This window comes from Pygocentrus nattereri, chromosome 26, assembly GCF_015220715.1.
Source record: "Pygocentrus nattereri isolate fPygNat1 chromosome 26, fPygNat1.pri, whole genome shotgun sequence".
Lineage (NCBI taxonomy): Eukaryota > Metazoa > Chordata > Actinopteri > Characiformes > Serrasalmidae > Pygocentrus > Pygocentrus nattereri.
Window position 1 is genome coordinate 18,451,672 of NC_051236.1, and position 19,121 is coordinate 18,470,792.

General features: G+C 38.3%; 1 protein-coding gene across 3 annotated transcripts in view; it reads right to left on the minus strand.

Annotated features, from left to right (window-relative positions):
* Positions 1 to 15: 15 nt before the first annotated feature.
* The window catches only part of itpr1a (inositol 1,4,5-trisphosphate receptor, type 1a), a 44,354-nt gene continuing 25,248 nt past the window's right edge, over positions 16 to 19,121 (minus strand). Inside the window, exons 31-61 of one of the 3 annotated variants that reach the window (XM_017719807.2) lie at positions 18,894 to 19,094; positions 17,750 to 17,865; positions 17,272 to 17,407; positions 16,997 to 17,122; positions 15,757 to 15,885; positions 15,354 to 15,474; positions 14,635 to 14,819; positions 14,289 to 14,437; positions 13,586 to 13,697; positions 13,158 to 13,193; positions 11,978 to 12,025; positions 11,447 to 11,576; positions 11,122 to 11,294; positions 10,789 to 10,972; positions 10,349 to 10,602; positions 9,637 to 9,837; positions 9,406 to 9,516; positions 9,071 to 9,166; positions 8,780 to 8,905; positions 7,641 to 7,736; positions 7,301 to 7,493; positions 5,621 to 5,743; positions 5,249 to 5,424; positions 4,736 to 4,900; positions 3,911 to 4,100; positions 3,414 to 3,503; positions 3,174 to 3,286; positions 2,725 to 2,890; positions 2,280 to 2,440; positions 1,380 to 1,541; positions 16 to 1,299 (exon numbers count right to left, since the gene is read on the minus strand). In XM_017719807.2, the coding sequence (XP_017575296.2) occupies positions 1,213 to 1,299; positions 1,380 to 1,541; positions 2,280 to 2,440; positions 2,725 to 2,890; positions 3,174 to 3,286; positions 3,414 to 3,503; positions 3,911 to 4,100; positions 4,736 to 4,900; positions 5,249 to 5,424; positions 5,621 to 5,743; positions 7,301 to 7,493; positions 7,641 to 7,736; positions 8,780 to 8,905; positions 9,071 to 9,166; positions 9,406 to 9,516; positions 9,637 to 9,837; positions 10,349 to 10,602; positions 10,789 to 10,972; positions 11,122 to 11,294; positions 11,447 to 11,576; positions 11,978 to 12,025; positions 13,158 to 13,193; positions 13,586 to 13,697; positions 14,289 to 14,437; positions 14,635 to 14,819; positions 15,354 to 15,474; positions 15,757 to 15,885; positions 16,997 to 17,122; positions 17,272 to 17,407; positions 17,750 to 17,865; positions 18,894 to 19,094 (4,356 nt within the window). In that variant the 3' untranslated portion in view covers positions 16 to 1,212. The remainder of the gene's footprint in view (positions 1,300 to 1,379; positions 1,542 to 2,279; positions 2,441 to 2,724; positions 2,891 to 3,173; positions 3,287 to 3,413; positions 3,504 to 3,910; positions 4,101 to 4,735; positions 4,901 to 5,248; positions 5,425 to 5,620; positions 5,744 to 7,300; positions 7,494 to 7,640; positions 7,737 to 8,779; positions 8,906 to 9,070; positions 9,167 to 9,405; positions 9,517 to 9,636; positions 9,838 to 10,348; positions 10,603 to 10,788; positions 10,973 to 11,121; positions 11,295 to 11,446; positions 11,577 to 11,977; positions 12,026 to 13,157; positions 13,194 to 13,585; positions 13,698 to 14,288; positions 14,438 to 14,634; positions 14,820 to 15,353; positions 15,475 to 15,756; positions 15,886 to 16,996; positions 17,123 to 17,271; positions 17,408 to 17,749; positions 17,866 to 18,893; positions 19,095 to 19,121) is intronic. The other 2 variants (XM_017719816.2, XM_017719824.2) reach the window with 2 other exon arrangements.

Below are 19,121 nucleotides of genomic sequence, written 5' to 3' on the forward strand. Positions count from 1 at the left end.
TTTTTGAAATCCAGGCCGAGACGCAGTTTTCTGATGCTGTTTTGTGGACACAGATTAGTTTTGCTACTTCAGTAGAACATAACTAATCTGTGTCAGGAGACCCAGTTTTCAGAATAGCTGTTATTTAACCAGGCCATGTGTAACAACCACTCTTTCTCTCTTTCCAAGTTCTTTTATTTGTATTTCTGAATTATTTTGTGCACAATTTCTTTGTATGTTATTGTTTTGTGCAAATAAACCATCTCTGATTAAAAAAAAAAACATCCACCCAGTAAAGCGTGTGTACAAGCTTTTTAAATTCACTGAATGACTGTAAGGTCATTAATGACCTTTAATAAAAAAATCTTCATTTGACAGAATAATTTTAATATTAAGGCAAACAATAAGGTAAATATAAAATCTGGCAGAGTGAAAAATATCTTTGGTTTCCTTACAATGTTGCATGGATGTGTACAGGCAGCAAAAATACAATCTTGACACAGATTATGTGCATACATATATAACCCTAGAAAAATCTCAAAGCAAATCCTAACAGACTGGGTCAAAGAAGAATAGAGATGTAGTTTTCTGAAGAAAAAAAAAAACCTTCACACAATGATTGACAACAATTTAGCACTTGTGAAAGCATCTCATAATACTACAGTCAAAAACAAAAAAGTGCAAAAGCTGTTAGTGATGGCTAATGTCAGCACTATCTGGAGAATTTGTGTTACACACAATACATGGGGGGGCAAAAAAAATCTGTAGGCATTTGTTCTGATCCTGCGTTCTGTCATCTGCTATCATTAAACACATATTTTCTTAAATATGCTACATTGGGTGTCGTGGAGCATTATTGGGATATTGTGTAAGTGCTGCTCTGAATGTACCAAGTACCACTGTGAATAATAGGTTAAAAGTACCAAAGCTAATAAAAGATTAAAATTTAAAAAGTATTTTATGACACAAGGCTCCACTGGTGAACGTGTTAAGCCTCAGCCTAGTGGACATTCCTTCATTTAGAGGCTTAGGGCACTTGGGTGACTGCGCTTAGCTGAATAGGTATCAGTGTGTGGAAGATGGAGTATGCTGATGTGCTACCTACCACACTCCATCTTTTACGGCTACATCTGGATTCATGAAGTACAGCAAGTGTCTCTTTTGCTCGCTTTCTTTCACATGCATATGCACATTCACGACATACAATTCCTTCCTGTTTGATTGAGTCTCTGTTCAGGCAGGCTGCTGTGGGTTAATATTGAGGTGGGCGGGATTTCCCAACAGTCCAATCCGCTGCTTATGCTTCCTCTGTTCAGTCATCTATGTAACAGAAATGGAATTAAGTGTCTAAACATACTTTGATACAAACATGTTCATATTCATACATACATAACACACACCTGCTCTTTGAGCTCAGTGAGCTGATTGGTCAGGTTGGAGACAAGTCTCATGGTGGACTCGAGTTTCTCCTGCAGACAACGCAGCTCGTTCTGTTCTCCCTCTCCATCACTGCTCACTAGAGACATGGCTCTCATACGAGGGAACCAGTCCAGATTGTGTTCCTGTGAAGAGAGTGAGGAAATGACCCTATAATCTATTGTGTATAATGACCTACTTCAGCAGCAACATAGTATGGTGTAGTATGTAATTTCACTGCTGGTTGCCTGGGCAAGTACACCACACTATACCAATAAGAGTCCTTGGGCAAGATTCCTAACGCTACAATCCCCTAACTCTGTAACATAATAAAAAATTGAAAGGTGCTTTGGATAAGAACACCTGCCAAATGCCTAATAGGGACATCACTAGCAGTCGGAGTACACATATGAGGCAGTCCACCATGTTTATTTTTGCTTGTTGCCAGTTTATCACCCACCTTGTACCTACACTCATGGGACATTTTATACAGTATTTTAGGCATATTTACAACAGGTATATATGATACATATATACTGCGTACACATGGTGTAATAGAACAGGTGCACTTTTTGGTAGCTGCACAACTATGCTGCTGTGCAAAGAATGCTCCACCACCCAAGTAATAATCGAAAGCCAGTGGATCATCATAAACTAGATATTACTGAACGGGGTAAAGGGGTGGGCTAAAAAATAGTCCAGCAAAGGATGGGCTAGAGTCAGTAACAGGTGCAGTTCTTATAAAGGCCAATGATGTCAGAGAAATAAAACATTGGTCGTGAAGTGTGCTAATATAATTCTAAGATCGAAACATTTGAAGTTTGAAAAGCCCTGTTAGAAATGGTGCAGATCAAAACTTTTTACTGATGAAATATGTAATTCACCTTGATCATCTGAGCCACGTAGCTCTCTGGGCCAGTGTATTCAGTAGAGTCTTTCACTCTGACCAGCACGATGAAGTACAGGTAATGCCACAGGTTGTGCTCCTCTTTGATATGCTCTTCAAACGTCACCGTCTTATTATCAAACTTATCTCTCTCCAAACCTGCATAAACATGCCACAAGTAAAATATACACACATTATGTCTTCAACTATAATATGCACATATTCATTTTTATGTAAACATTTTCAATATGTAACCTAACCCCTTTCAACTCACAGGAACTGTAGGTTTACACCTCACTTTCATAGCGATCTACCTCACGTAGCGGTTTTATAGCAGATACTGAGTAACTCATAGCTACTGCAAAAGTAGGTCTTATGATTAATAACTGCATAATAAGCCTAGAGTTTAAACCCTACGTGTGTTTATATGTATGTATTCTCACCACATATAAAGCAGGTGGTTTTCAGCACCTCCTCTTTCCTTTGTTTCTCACTCCTCAAGTCAGCGAATGTGTCAATGATGACACCAAAGATCAGATTTAACACAATGATGATGACCAGGAAAAAGAAGAGCAGGTCATAGATAACCCTCGCAGCAAACAGAGGCTCCTGCACACAGACAAACCCACCCAAATATAATACATAATCTTGATGTATTGCTCATAACTTAATGACCTCCTCTACTATGTGTTTGCAGCGGTGAGAAATGTGGCAAAAATATAATACCATCATTCCTGGAGACTGCATGTTTCATCTTTTTATACATCCTTTAAATACGGAAAATATACAGCATATGCTCAGGAAAGGTATTTGTGATGAAATATACAGTGATAATATCAAACTGTAATATTGCCCACTCCTGTGAAAGTGTGCGTGGTGTGAATAAGAATACCTCTTTAGAGGGTTTACGCAGCACGTCACCGACTCCTCCCCCACTCCTCAGACCATGACTCAGTACAGTAATCATACACATCCACAGAGAATCACACGCTCTCTCAACATCATCTGCACACACAAAAGCACATTACATAAACACAAATTAGAATCTACTTATGTTCAATGCTATCTGTGACTCAAACGGGAATATAATGTGCAATTTAATAAAAAAAAAAAAAAAAAATTCACTGCTTACCTTCTGCTGCATCAACAGTCAGGCAAGTCCCATTCTCTACACTGCACGTACCCTCAGACAGAAAGCCACTGGCCATACTCGCCCCCTCCTCTGCAACACACACACACACACACACACACACACACACACACACACACACACACACACACACACACACACAAACAGGGTATTACCAAGGACATGCATTTGGGAACTAAGTACATAACAAAAACTACTGAGCCCTTAAAAGGACCTCTTCCAAAATCTTAAATATTAAAGTTTTTAATGGAGTAGCACTTTGTGTGAGAACTGTTTCTTGGGCAAATATTTCTGGAGTAGACCTGAACAACATTTTTCATGTTTACACAAAAGTTTCTGGTGCTTCAGGATTTTGATTTTTTTGCAATAAGCCCTTTAAGTGCCCAGCAATGTCATAAAGAGCTACTACAATTTACTTTTGTGTTTACATTTCAAAGCTATTTTAGTTTGACCTTATATTGTGTGTGTCAGTTCCATACCCAGAGTGCTGTTAGGAATTCGATCCACCTCCAGGATAAAATCATCTTTAAAAAAGATGTAACCCACAATGGAGAAGAGGTAGACCAGGATAAGCCCCAGTACAGCTGTCAGCACAATGGAGCGACCATTACGTGTCACACTCTTAATCACATTCAGCAGAGTTTCCTCTCTGTTCACCAGGTCAAATAACTATTCATGAAAACACAAAAACATACAATAACAACAAAAATGGTCATTTACTTACTCAACTTTACATGGGCTACAGTATGCTAGGTAATTGGAATCTCTGTTTTAATAAGACGTACATATTCCTGGTAAGTAATAGCATAATCATGTAATGCTGTTGTAACAATTTTTTATTTATGAGAAAGCAGAAAAAAGTGTAGTATTATTAGTAACAAGTACAGTTGCTCCACAAGTCTAATTTGTGTAATAAGTTGAATATCTGAAATATTCACAACATTTACAAAATACTCTGATGAGTGTATTAAATCCACCTAAACATTGTTGAAACAAAAGCTGTGATGCAAGGAATAAGATTAAAAAGTCTGACCTTTTTGTAAAAAGGCCTTAACATGACAAAAATTGCTTAAATGTAAATAGTGATCTACAAATAGTCTTGAATACCTCTTCACATTTTTACTTGTCTTTTCTCTTTTTTCAATTTTTTTTAAACTTTTAGTTGTTTATTTCCAGGTTTAAATGAAAAATCACAGATTTTCATTTTCAGATCTCAGACTTTTGGACCCCGCTTTATCTTTATACATGACTAAATCAAAGGCCTTGATTAGAATAGAGATGTTCAACATTTATCAAAACGTTACCAGTAAGCTGTAGAAGAAGACGTGTCCACAGAGGCCGAGTGTACAGATGAGGAGATAGAGCAAATGGAACAGAAACTCTCTGTCCATCACCATCGCTCTGTATCCACGCGTAAACGTCCCCCGGTTACCCACAAAACTCAGCAGGAACACAATCTTATTACACACCTAAATGACACAGAGAGAAAAAAATTCACTTGAGTGCCTTAATGCTAACAGCTCTCAGAGCATCATCAGTACTGTTAGAAGTTATTAGTGTTATTAGTGAGTGTACTAATAGTGTTAGTATTTCTCATTGCAACTAACAATATGCAATACATAATAATTATATAAGTACTTTTAAATAATTGTGTAATTGAAATCAACTGTACGGCAACATGACTAAAATAACTAGATTTCTAAGGAGTAACTCTTAAAAAAACATCAGTATATTTTGTAAAAGTGTATTCCATTATACGTTTCAGTGGTTTATAGGTAATAGATCTAGAGTGTTTTTGTGAGAGCGAATGCACATACATTAAAAGCTCCCAGCAGAGACAGCATATGTTGAAGGCCTAATGAGAAGCCCAGTCGTAGAACAGAGGAAATGACCAGAACCCGCACTGCATTTGGACTGGGCAACAGCAACACAAAACCCAGTGAACCCAACACACACACCCACAGCAGCGCAGAAAGAGATGGGTCCAGCTGACCTGGTGAAAAGGCACACAATTAAAAACACACAGACTAGTGTAACTATGTATTTGTGTATAAAACAGAGTATTATAAAGAGACTATGCAGTGCTGTAATCTTTCTGACTAAATGTTTATACATGGTCAGAGTTTATAGACTAGCCTGAGGAGTAAGATGTAAGGCTGCTGAGGCTGAGGGGCTGCTGTAGTACTCACTGTCGCTCATGCCGTCAAGCGGATAGAAGAAGGCCACCAACACATTTATGAGCACAGCCAGGTTAAAAGAGACATTACTCCAGAATGACATGTTCCTGCTGCACCAGTACAACACTGGTTGAGCTGAAAAACATACACACAAACTGTGTTTAAATAGTGCTGTTTTCTTCTAAATTCAAATTTCATATGCATCCACATACATGCAACGATTTAAGTCCCAGGCAAGATCACACAACCTTAAAGCCAAGAAGAAGATACTTTTCTAGATATCTTGGCAGAAGCATGATTTATTGCTGATAAAATAATAAAGCAATGGTCCTGTTTGAGCTCAAAGAATGCTTATTGCTGTTGTCGGAACAAGACCTTGTATTGCAATGTACTTCTCATTGGGATTCCTGGCAAGAGTCTTCAGAGGCTACAATACATTCAGAACAGCGCTGCTAGGATCCTGATAAGAGTGCGTAAATATGAACACATCACACCCATTCTCTATTGTCTTCACTGGCTTCCCATCTCTGCCAGGATCGAATACAAGGTTTCCCCCCTCACCCACCAGTGCATTTACGGCAATGCCCCGACCTATCTGAAAGAACTCCTCACCCCACTGACTTCTATGAACACAAATTGCCTCCTCCCCCCCAGAACTAAACGCCGCACCATGGGGGACCAGGCCTTCTGTTCTGCTGCTCTTCGCGTATGGAATGCTCTCCCTGACCATCTGAGGGCACCACAGTCAAGTGAGAGTTTTAAAAAAGGACTTAAAACCTTTCTCTTCAGCAGAACTTATAACCCTTGATCTTCCTATGGAGTGTAAAGATGTTTTTATAGTAGTTGATTCTATAGAAATGCTTCTACTGTATAGCACTTTGAGATTAGCTTAAAACGTAAAGTGCGTTACAAATAAAATGTATTATTATTATTATTATTGTATCTCCATTTTTGTCGATTTTCAGTTTTTGACACATTGTAATTTGAAAATGCATTTTGGCCTTTATATTGTGTGTAAATTCCATGAAGGATGGCCAAAAATGACAAAATGTCTGGTTCCATTGACTTACATTGAAAGTAATGTAGGTTTTTTCCTTTTCCTGTAAAGTTACCATTTTTGGAGATGCAAGGTTTTGTTGCGACAGTAGTGTTATGCTAGTAGCAAGATTCACACTAGTGAGGGGGATTACACTTCGTTTTTTTGGGATGTTGCTTCAGGCTATGTGTCTCTCTGTTGTGCTGCTAACCAGCAATAGCTCTTAATCCGCTGTGCTAACAGGCTGTTGTTTCAATATGTACAGGCAGAGATCTCTGGCCCTTTTATCTAATAAAATCTAGTAATCTACCTTTAATTACCAAGTGTGTTGCTGCTAATAAAAACAAGCAAAACTTAAAAAATGGCTTTTGGTTTATATTATATACTTTTGAATTGCAAAATAAAACAGTTCAGGGTACTCAACAACTGCCCTTTTGATTTGATTGGGCAGCACAGAAATTTTTTTTTATGAATGTGATATAACCAAATATAGTTCAGCTTAATTTTTTTTTTATCTCAGGGCAAAAACAATTGAGAAAAGTTGCTTGGACTTATAATTCAATGTTCAACATTGAATAATTCAATATTCAATGTGTTCCCTTGCTTAGGCCTTTCTCCACAAAAACAAGCCACTAACTCAAACAGTAATAGTATACCTCGCAATTTTTTCTGCCACCTCATCTCGTTGTAGAGGTCATCTGCTCTCAGGAAGAAGTCATTGATCTTGCTGCCCTGCTCGTCTCTCTCTGTGCTATAGTACACTCGCAGCTTTGACTCATTTGTCAGGAAGGAGCAGATATGAGGCACAGGAAACACTATCTGCTCCATGGTGCGATCCTGACGGACTATCTGCATACACATAAACACAACACAAACAACTACACAACATGGTCAGAGTACTGATCAAGCATAACGTTAGTGTGTTTTTGTCTGTGTACGAATGCATAACTGGAAAATGTGAGTGTATGCATGTATATACACTCATCAGAGTGTCACCTCTATCTGGGCAGTGTGTTTAGTGTAGCACTCCAGAGCCTGGTCTTCTCCACTTGGTTTCAGCAGCAGCTGCAGTTCTTTGTTGTGACGAGACAGCTGAAGGATCAAAGATCAACATATTACACATTTAGTGTAAAATTTTATGAAGCCTATTTATCTTTTAAATGAATGTGTTTCAACTGTAGACAGACACTTAGCACTGCAAATAACTTCTGCTAGCTATTTAAGTCATTGTTCTTAGGCTCTAGGTTCATGTGTTGCTGCACCTTATGCACTGCGTCAGACCTGTGCAATGTGTTCCTGACCGTGTATGTGTCAGGAACACATACAATGTAATTCATCACACGTGTGTGTGTGTGTGTTTAATAGCTAAAAGACAAAACCACAATAAAATGCAGAGCTAGAGTTAGGCTTAGAATTTTTTTTATATTTATAAATATTTAATAAAATAATAAACTATTCATTTTTCACCATAAGGGAAAAAGCAGAAAATGCATGTTCAACATAAAATTACACAGAAGCCACAACAACTAAATGTAATTGAAAATGTTCAGTATATAGTATGTCCACCGTTTCCCTTTATTATAGCTTCTATTCTTTTTTTGGTAGTCTTGCTCTAAAGTTTATTTTCTGCTGTTCTCTAATATCTCACTTATATCTCACTAGCCAGGTAATCCCAAACACACTTAGTGTTGTTAAGGTCTGGTCTCTGAGCACACTTTTCTCAGTAATGGCTTCCTGGAAGCAAAACACTTTTCAGATCTATAGCACTTGTCTTCTCAAAGTGGAAGCATGAACAGAAACACATTTTTTTCACATCTGATGCAGAAGCGGAGCCAGATTTTCTCCTATCTAAGATAAAAGCTTTAAGTATTGTTTATCTGATAGTGACAGTTTTAGTGTTTGATCGGGTTTGGTATGGCTGTTGTCTTTTTGTAATGGTTTTTTCACTTATTTTCCTTTGAATTTCCTGCAAGTGGATTTTCTTATACCTAAATTCATCAGAAATATCTCCTTAAATATGTCTGTTTTGGAAATTAAAATATTAAGGGTGTGCTATTGCAAAATTAAGGGTGCACAGTACTCTAAGTAGTTATATGTAATACATACAGGATATGCATATGAATCCATGTATGTACCTGATGTGCCAGAATATAGATATTGTGCCCAACGTTGCGTGGTGAAGCAGCATGGTCTTCTCCATTCTCCTCCTCCTCATCAAAGTCAGCCTCTCCCTGCTGGTAGGCCTTCTTCATCACTTCCACCTAACTCACAAACACACAGACACACAGACACACACAAACACACACACATACCACAAACATGCTTTCAAACAAGCTTAAAATGCATCTGTTGACACCAATTATCTTAAACTTGAAGATGTATCTATACCACAGTGCTAAATAAATGAAAAAATGCTGCATTCTCACCAGCTCTTTGGGCCTCATGTTGTACAGAATCCTCTCTGCATTCTCATTGTCATGACGACTCTCCATTATGGCCAACAGCAGCTTGGAGGCATTATTCTGAAAAACAAGCAGGTGACGTGTCACAGGAAAATTTGTACTGTAAACTGACAATAAATTACAAAGCAACAAGTTAACACACAATACTAGATTATACCAGAATCTCAAGTTTTAGGTTTTTATGTAGTGGCATACCAAAGCCTCAAGCCCTCTCAGATATCATACAATATTATCAAAATATTAACACTCAATTCATAAAAAAATTAAGTTCCCTGTGATTTCAGACTAATGCAACATACCTTTAGCTCTAGCACCAAGTCCATCCTCTTTCTGCCAAGTGGATTGATGTCGTTCAGAATTAAAGCAATGATGATGTCTATGCCATTAGACTCATGAGTGGCAATGCAGTTCTATAGAAAGACACATATGCTTAAATGAAATCAGTATGAAAGCATCAGTTGTTTTTCTTTGCTGTGTCTGTGAACATTCACAAAAGGAGAGAGACAAAGAGAGAGACTGTGCGTTTCTACCTGGTTATCATGGCAAGGTCCTTGGCAGTACTCAGTGAGGCTCTCTATGGTCTGGTTAATGAGAGCCACATTGTGCTGGTTAATGTAAAGGCCCAGCAGGCCCAGGCCTCCTGTAGTGCTGCCACAAATACAGTCCAGAAATTGCAGCGTCTCACACACCAGGTTATAGTTGTTCTTATTGTTCTGGCAGCGCAAAAAATTCTGTGTGGAGTGAAAGAAAAATTAATGCTTTACACAAAATAAGCAACATCACTCTCAGAAATGTGTGAACTGATAACACACATGTAAAACATGAGCTGTATAAAATACTTTGTAGTCCCACTTTTATGCATGCTAATTACATGAAAACATCAGTGTTTTTCCTTCCTGTTAAATATCTAATGATGTGTATTTCTGACAAAACGTTTCACATAATCAATGCCTTTATGCTTTTTGCCACTTTTAGTTTGACTAATACTGAACCACTGGTGTAAAGGTAAACCCAGCAAAAGACTGTCATTAGAACATACCTAAAATCTGATCAGTGCATGTATTTAATTAAAAGTATAAAAAGAATATCATCATAAAGATGTATTAAAAAATTACACTTGCACCACAGTACATCCTCTACAATACATGTTGTTTTAACAGATCTCTTAATAGTGTGCAATAGATCTGATTTGTACAAACCAAACTGTCTAAATGCAGGTGTAGCATTCACACAAACACAGACCTGCAGATCTCTGTTGTGGTTTTCACACAGTAGCTGCAAGAAGCGCAGTATTGGCTGCATGATGAGAATGACAGGACTCATCTCTCCTTGCTCTGCCCCCTTTTCTCCCCCTCCCCTGTCTCCGTCAGCATGACCATAGGCCTCCTCAGGATCAGCATCACGACGATATGAGCCAAATGCCTTCTTTGTCACTGCTGACGCCTCCAAGAGCTGCTCCCGGGCTTCATCAGTGACCATCACTACTGAATCTTTTTCTAGACACAGAAAATATATCATAGCACAAGTCATCATCTTTATTCTTAAGTCTCTGTCATCACAGTTCTGGATCATGTGACCTTATGTATTCAGACACAAACCAGACAGCATTAATGCGCTAATCAGCGTCACTAATCAAGTAATCATCATATTCATAGCCTTAGGTTATGACACATGCAGTTGACCTCTTCGGCGCTGAGGAGCATCTCGGTCCAAACCGTGGTCGTCACGGCGCTTGTTACCGAGGTCACTGGTGTTGACAGTAACCGTGGCCTTGATCTCTTGTTGGGCAGCTTTCATTCGGTCATAAAAAACTCGGAAGAACTTTTCTGACTTTTTATCCTCCGTCAAACGTTTAAAAAAGGAACGCTGTAGCAAAACAGACACAAGGATGAAACATGGTAAATATATTTACTATATCAACTGCACTTACCACCATTATTATTGTTTTGATATGCAGCAACATCTGGAACTTCTAAGAGTTAATCGAGTGATAAATTCAAACTCCTTGTTCTGACCTGTATGGTTGTGTTTCCACCCTCCAGGAGGGCAATAGCCAATAAGATGCTCTCATTAAAGACACGGTCACTGTTTGTGTTCATGATAAGGTCGATGACCAGGTCAGACGCCCCCTCACGATCCAAGTGACACTGCACTTCTGTCAGAGACATTTCTGCTCGACTCAGAGCACCTAATCACACACACACACATACCACTTATTAATGTTAATGACACATGGGATACTGATGTTTTATATGGAAGTAAGAATTACATTAACTGTAAAGTGCTATAACAATACTAATAATAAAATGTAACAATAAAAATATCACTCCATGAACCCACCTGGCTGGTTCTTGTTTGGAGCTACAGGCGTAAGGGCAGAGTTACTGAAGGTTGTCAAACTATCTCTCCTACCACCTGTCCTGAAGTTCCCATAGTAACGGTTCACCAGCAACTGCCTCAGAGCTTCTCCCTGAGAAGACACATAGAGCAAATATGAGTATGTAAGTGTGTGTGTTTCTATTCTTCCCCTTTACTGCTTTAATTACACCTTAAATATACACATTACACATGACTGCATCTCACTACATACTATCTACAGTAAATGTGTTTTATCTATTTTTTGTAAATAAAGAACTTTATAAATAAGTAAGTACAATTCAAGCTAATAAATGTGGGTATATCTTCTACTCTAATTTAGGGTAATTTGTTGTAATTGTTGTTCCTGCATAAGGTTTGTACAAATCCTATTCCTCCACATGTATATAAAGGGTACACATGGTGTGCATGTTTGTTTGGGCTAAAAGAGAGTGTGTTGTTAGTGCAGAGTCAAGTGATTCCAGAGGTCAGGGGTCAGGGGTCAGGGTGACCTACCCTCCTCTGATCCTCCTGCAGTTTTGGTGGCAGACTCACATCCACCTGCTGAGTGAGTGAGCAGAGCAGACAACAGAACACTAACACAGAGTTAGTCATCATCACCATGCATTAGCGAACAACATACAAACACAACTCCATGCAGCACAGTGTCACAATTAAACACTGAGTGTCTAGTCAGTAGCAATGGCTGGCTGCAGTATGAAATTTGTTTAAATGTATTTATTTAATTAAAGTCAAATGCATTTATTGGAAAGATCAGTGAAAAGCACAGGAGAAGAGCAGAGCTCCAGGAGTTTTTTTAACACAGTTACTGTAGCTGATACTATGACACTAGTATGGAAGACAATTTCTTCAAAAACAAAAAAATTATTACCACAATAATTATGTCATCAGCCACTATTGCTGAAAAACAACACATTAATGCAGCTACACTGTAAATAATGAAAGTCAAGTCATACAGAATTATACAGTATAAGGTAGGCATCTGCACAGCTTTTTTGAATGATCTAAACTGAAGGCAACTCAAACTGCTTAGTTGAAATGTCTTCTAACTCACATTTTTAGCACTGCATCTCACAAAAAATACAGGTTAAGCTGAGCTAATTAAAACTAATTCTGGTTTCCTTCTTAAAAGCTGAAACTGCTTTGGTCCTTGCTATTTCTGACCCACTAGCTTGAGCTCCCCTATTGTACAAGTCCTCAGATCTAGAGGGAGTGAGAGCTGAGCACTTCTTCCTTTTGGACTCCCAATCACAGACAGGCTGTGGTATCACTAGGATTCAAACTCGTGAGCTTCTGATAATCAGGCAGTGCTAAAAAACATGTAAAAAGTTTTAACTAAACCACAAGGTTGGAGTTAGAGAACTCTGGTGCCTTCAATCACTGCAGCTGGTTGACCTGACTTTTAATTTTTAGTGTACTTTTTATCATAGCACCAAACAGAAAATCACATAAAGGAAGACGTACCAAGCAAAACAGCCAAAAAAAAAAACAGACAAACAAAATAAAACTTTGAAATATTACTACCAAACACATTCATATTCTAATAGTTACACAGGGCTATCACTAGCTAGGAGCTCAAAGACACACTTGAAATAAAATCTATATAGATGGAAGGAAGAGACTGAAGAAAAACCACAAAAGAGGGGACAGAACAAATAAGAAAACAGACAACAACCTCAGTAACATCCATCTCATCATCAAATGCCATGGGCTGAAAAAGAGGAGTGAGGGTTGGGTTAGCAAATGAGTGCACACATGTCAAAAGAAGCAAGTGATTATTAGGGATACAAGGTTAAAAAGAGACAATAAACAAGTACAATAAACATGCAAACAGCATATGCATATGAATGTGCTATAAGAAGGTGCTATAAGAAAATAATAAACAGAAGTTAAAAGCATGAGCATACATGCACAGAGTGCAAGAAAGACAGCTTGTACAAGCTAGTGAGTCCATTGTATTTTTCTAACAGCGCTGCAGGATGACTAACCTTCCAGTCTGACTGTAGGTCACAGCTCTGGCATCTACTAATATTTGAAGATGTCTGTTCATGTAAACCTACTCGTTCTCTGACCTGCTCTTCTTATTTTTTCCTCTCCTGTTACCTTCTCTCCATATCCTCTGTCTTTGGTCATCATTTCTCGGAGGGTCTGTAGAACTTTGATGCACAAGTGCTCCTCATTCTCCTCCAACAGCTGCTTTGTGTGTTTTATCAACCTGTGGAGTAAAGGATGAAAACTACATCTCAGCATCCTAAGTGGGTCCTCATTAAGTGGCTTACAATATATACAATATACAATTTGATTCACTGAAAACTTTTTTAGTCACTGCATAATTCTGTGTGTGCTATCTCATTGTTTTGACATATTCATTACAGGGTGTGTACACTTTTTAAACAGAAGAGTTAGATTTCTTTTTGTCATGACATAAACTGAAATTTCTATTCCAAACATTTAGCACAGAGCTCAGCAAAACTGCCTATATTGGAACACTATAACTTTGACATTCTATATGATGCTGTGAATGAATAGTTCATAAGCATTACAAAAATCCTAGTTGTCAAGAGGTTTGGTTTTAGTTTTTTGTGCACTTTTCTCATGGTGTCCAAGCCCTGACAGTTAACTGTAATATAAGTTATTTGCTTAAAATAAATAAAAATGAATAATCTTAAATAATACGCTTTCTTTCTGGAATTGTGCTTTCTGACTGGTTAAAGTTTACAATGCAGTGTGTACAATTTCAAGTGGAATAGTGTGGAAATGTTATAGTTATAAAAGTTATATAAGAAGAGTAGCATTTGACTCATACTTGCAGATAAATCCTCCGCTCTCACACTTGCGATGAGCCTCAGTGTGTTCTGGAAAGAGCAGCTCTGGACGATGGAGAACATCCACCAACACAGACAACTCAGCCTGCACTAGAGGCCTCAAACGTTCCTCTAAAGCTGAAACAATGTCCTACACACACACACATACACACTCAGAGTGAGGCACTGATGGGTAAGATAATAAATGCCCTGTTAAAAACCCTTAACACTGACAATGCATGAACTCTTTGAAGTTTCAATGTTATCAGAAATTAACAAAAGATCTTACCATTACAAAGTAAAAGGACACAAGCATCACCCTTCATTCACAAGTGGTCATTATCTCACCTGCAGTCTCTCAATGATGTTACGGTAGTCGCGGGATGCTGTGAGGACAGAATCTCTCCGTGCAGCATTGCGGGCAGACAGCCTCCAGCTTAGAGCTGTTTTCTGCACAATGTTGTTGGACTTTATGAACAGATTGTTCACCTGACAATCCAGATCCACTGGGATGGCTATGGCCCTGCCCTTAGCTGCACAGCAGATAAACAAACCACAGCTCTAGAAATTTTGCAATAATGTAAAGACCCTGGCAGAAATGACAACTGGCTGAAATCAATTAGGTGTTGCTTGTTTTACAGCCATAATACTATTTCAGCACTACAATGATGAACTACTAGCTCCACCCTTATAGAAAACTCAGATAAATTTTACATTGAATAAAACGTGGTTTTTGCTGACTTCACATTTTAAAAATGTGCGACTTTTCTGCAAGGGTAGATGTAATGTAAGTATAAATGTGAGTATAATAAATAGTGTTACTAAGGCCTTTGGTGGTCAAGCTAATATATTTTGCTCCCTGAGGCTCCGATATATGATTGCTGGGTTCCTTACTACACATTTTCACTCTAAATTATTTGTCCACTGTTTACACCATGGTTTTACTAGTACTACAAATTTAAATATCTTTCCATCATCAATAACATGCCAGAATAATGACAGTAATGGCCCAAAAAATGATTATCAAGAGCATAGAACAGACTATTTTGCAGGAAGAGTGCTCTTACCCACGTCGCTGAGAACCTTTATGCAGGCCTCTACACTGCCCTTCTGACCTGGGAGCATCCAATTACAGTGATACACACGGAACACTCCCTGCAGAAGCTGCACAAACACTGGCTGACGGGTCTGAGAGACAGGGAGAAAAAAAGAGTATGTGCGCGCACGCACGCACACACACACACACACACACACACACACACACACAAACACACACACACACACACACACACACATATATATATATATATATATATATAGACAGACAAAGAAAGAACAAAGCAAATCTTCAAACCATGGTCCAGGGGATAGGAGTGAGCTTTACATGTGCTGCAAAACAAAAAACTGCAGAGCACTGGGACTGAGAACAATTTTCGCAATGAATTTGTTGACTGTTGTAGTTGCTGTCACCTGTAGGCTGGTGCTCTGATCAGAGAACGGGGAGCTGAAGAAGGTGGTGACGATGCTCATGATGGTCTCAGTGACATAGTGCTCCAGAACTGTGTCTGCATGCTTACGGTCACTTGTGTTGTTACACACCTACACAACAGCAAAGCAGAAACCACACATGTGACCAACAAGACTGTGCCTGACACATACTTTATCAAAGATATTAAAGACTGTGCTTATGTATGGAGGATTGACTGAAACCACATGGGAAGGATAAAACATCCAGTTGCCATTCAACAAACTCATATTTTGCCCTTAATGCAACCACTGCACATTTTAGTGCAGTACTGCGCGAAAATCTGAGATCACCTTTTTATTTGATTTATTCTTAGTCACAGACAACCATTAAATACAAGTTATTAATTTATCATCATAAAAAAGAAAAGAACACATATTTAACAGAAAATTGCACAGAAGTCCCAACATCGAAATGTAATACACTTGGTCTACACTTCGCCTTGATTGCACGTTCCATTCTTTTGAGTAGACCTTCTTTCATTGAGAAAAAAAAAACATCAAAGCAAAAAAATCTCAGACACATTTGATGTTGAGATCAGTCCTGTTCTGACATTTTCTTTTTCCCAGTTTTTTGACAGCTACATATCCTTTCAGACTGCATAGTGATGAGTTGATTTTCAGAGTGGAAGGATGAACAGAAACACCTGTGCATTTTTTCAGATCTCAAGCAAGAGTGGAGCTTGACTTTCTCATATCTCTAAAAGAAGAAAACCTTATTTGCTGTTTATTTATGGTGACTTTCTTCTTCATTATGAAAATGGATAATCTTATATCTAGCCTCCATAGAAATATCTCTTAAAAGTGCACAACTTATATGTAATGGCAGTTTTCAATAACTAAATTAATTAGGGGAGGTCTCTTACTTCTGCCTAGTACTGTACATAGCTTGCTTTCTATTGCAACAGAAAAGACTGTTTAACAGTGTCCTATTGCATCTTCTCTACCCCTTCCTAAAGCAGACTGTGTTAAGAAGAAACAAATATATCTATCCTGAGAAATTAGCATGCTGAATCAATGGACACATGATGCTTATTTAGCGAATTAAAACACTAATGTTGAAGATTAGCATGATGCAGCTTAAAGTAAAAGAAATCATTTTTTTTAAAGAGTGATAACACCTTTGTGAGAACAACTGATTTTTTAAGAACTCAGATTACTGGGATTATTTAAAAGCACTCCTTACCCTGCAAATGTCCACCAGAAAGTCATCAAACAATTTCCACATGTGATTACTGGTGTAGATCTCCTTCATCTCGACCTCTGTATCTACATAGCAGTGATTGAGGAAATTCACATATGCCATCTTTACCTGAAAAAAAACAGAGTGCTCATTCAAGCTCACATTTTTCTTACAAACACATCTGCTTGCATGCTGAACTGACTCTTCACAAACTAATTCACAGTCTTGCCATTTGCAACCCAACAACAGCAACATTTCAGTCATTTACAAACACACACCTCTGGGATGCAGTCCTCATGTGTGACCACACGCACAATGTCATCAAGCGGGAGAAGAGAGTTGCACTTTATCTCAGTGTAGACATTCTTACCCTCTGTGCACAAGGCCAGTAACTCCACCAGGTGGATATGATACCTAGAGGACAGTGATATATACACATTTAGCATATAGCACACATAAGCAAATTTATTCTTTTTATTTGGCTGATCTGTGCTGCAGTTTTATGATGTAAATAATGTGAGTCAGATAAGTGCACTCACACTGTATTTGCATGCTGCTGCTACATACCTATAATTACCAAATAAATGAAGGCAGACAATTGTGCAATAACTGTGACAGATGTGTTTAAAAGAATGAACATGGGAGGGGATGTGTCCTCACTAGTCTAATATGTAAAGCCCCACCAACAACACATTGCACTGCTGAAAGTCTTACATATCTCAAGTAAATACACAAACACAATACATACACACACACCTGAGAGCACTGTTCTCATCAAGGCGCTCCCTCTCAAGACGCATCATCTGTACCAAGGTCTGAAACGATGCACGGTCATTGTAGAACACAAGGACATCCTCACCTGCCGTCACCAACTTCACTCACACACACACACACACACACACACACACACACACACACACACACACACACACACACACACACACAAACTGCAGTTTAATGTAGGAAGGATACAACATTCAGCTGCCATTCCGCAAATGCATGAATAGCCCTAAAGCTACCACAGCACATTTTAATACATGTCTTCTATTGCAACAAATAGGGGTGTTCTACAGCATCCTCTCTATGCCATTCTAAAGCAGACCTCTGTATCATAAATTGAATGCTTTATAACTTTATAACGCCATCTCAATACAATGAAAAAAATGCCATACTACTCTTTCCCAAACCTCACTGCACAATTGGAAATGTTCCATACATATGCTGCAGGGTCACTGCTTCCAAAATCAGGCACAGAAAGAGAGACAGCAAATACATAAAATACATAAATACAGTACCTTATCATCTTACCATCATACCGGTTTCATTTCTTGGTGTCTGTAATACAGTACTGTTTCTAAGCTGATCTTGTTCAAACAACACAGACTTGAACTGAATTCACTATGTTTACAGATGTTTACACTATGTTTAGCCAAAAAGAAAATGATAAAAGTGTGTTTACAGTTTACAATCAAACTGGTAAAAGTGCATACCATGGTGGCCAGGTTTCCAGAGTGCAAAGCAGTAAAACTGTCTTGTAAAACTGACTTGTATCAGAAGTTTAAATGTTTATATATATGCGCAAGTGCAAATTTTTGACTAGTAGATTTTATCATCAACAGCCCACAGCAGCTGCTGAATTCCTACAACACACAGACACCTGAACATATCCATAGACAAGAACAATATTTCCAAGGTTTTTATTTATTTCTGAAATGTAAGTGTAGATGTGATATCTTTTTATTTAGAAGAGCGTTTTCTGTGTAAGTTGAGGTATAAAAAGTGTGTACGTGTATAAGATTAAACAATAACAATAACTTAATACAGTGACCAGTTAGAAATGATTAAGGGTGACTATGAGCATGTTTTCCTTTAGTGGTCTGATACACGAGTGTTAACCAACCTCAGCCATGACGATGTCCTGACATTTCTTGATGAACTTGTTTTCAGCTTTGACTATGGTCTGCAGGAATTTGAGGTAGTGAACACTGCGGCCATGTGTCTCGATGCAGTGAACAAAATGCTGCACTACTCTATCATTTATCTCACTGCACAACTGGAAATTGTTCATAAAGATATGCTGCATGGTCACTGCCTCCAAAATCTAATAGACATAGAGAGAGCAAGAGAG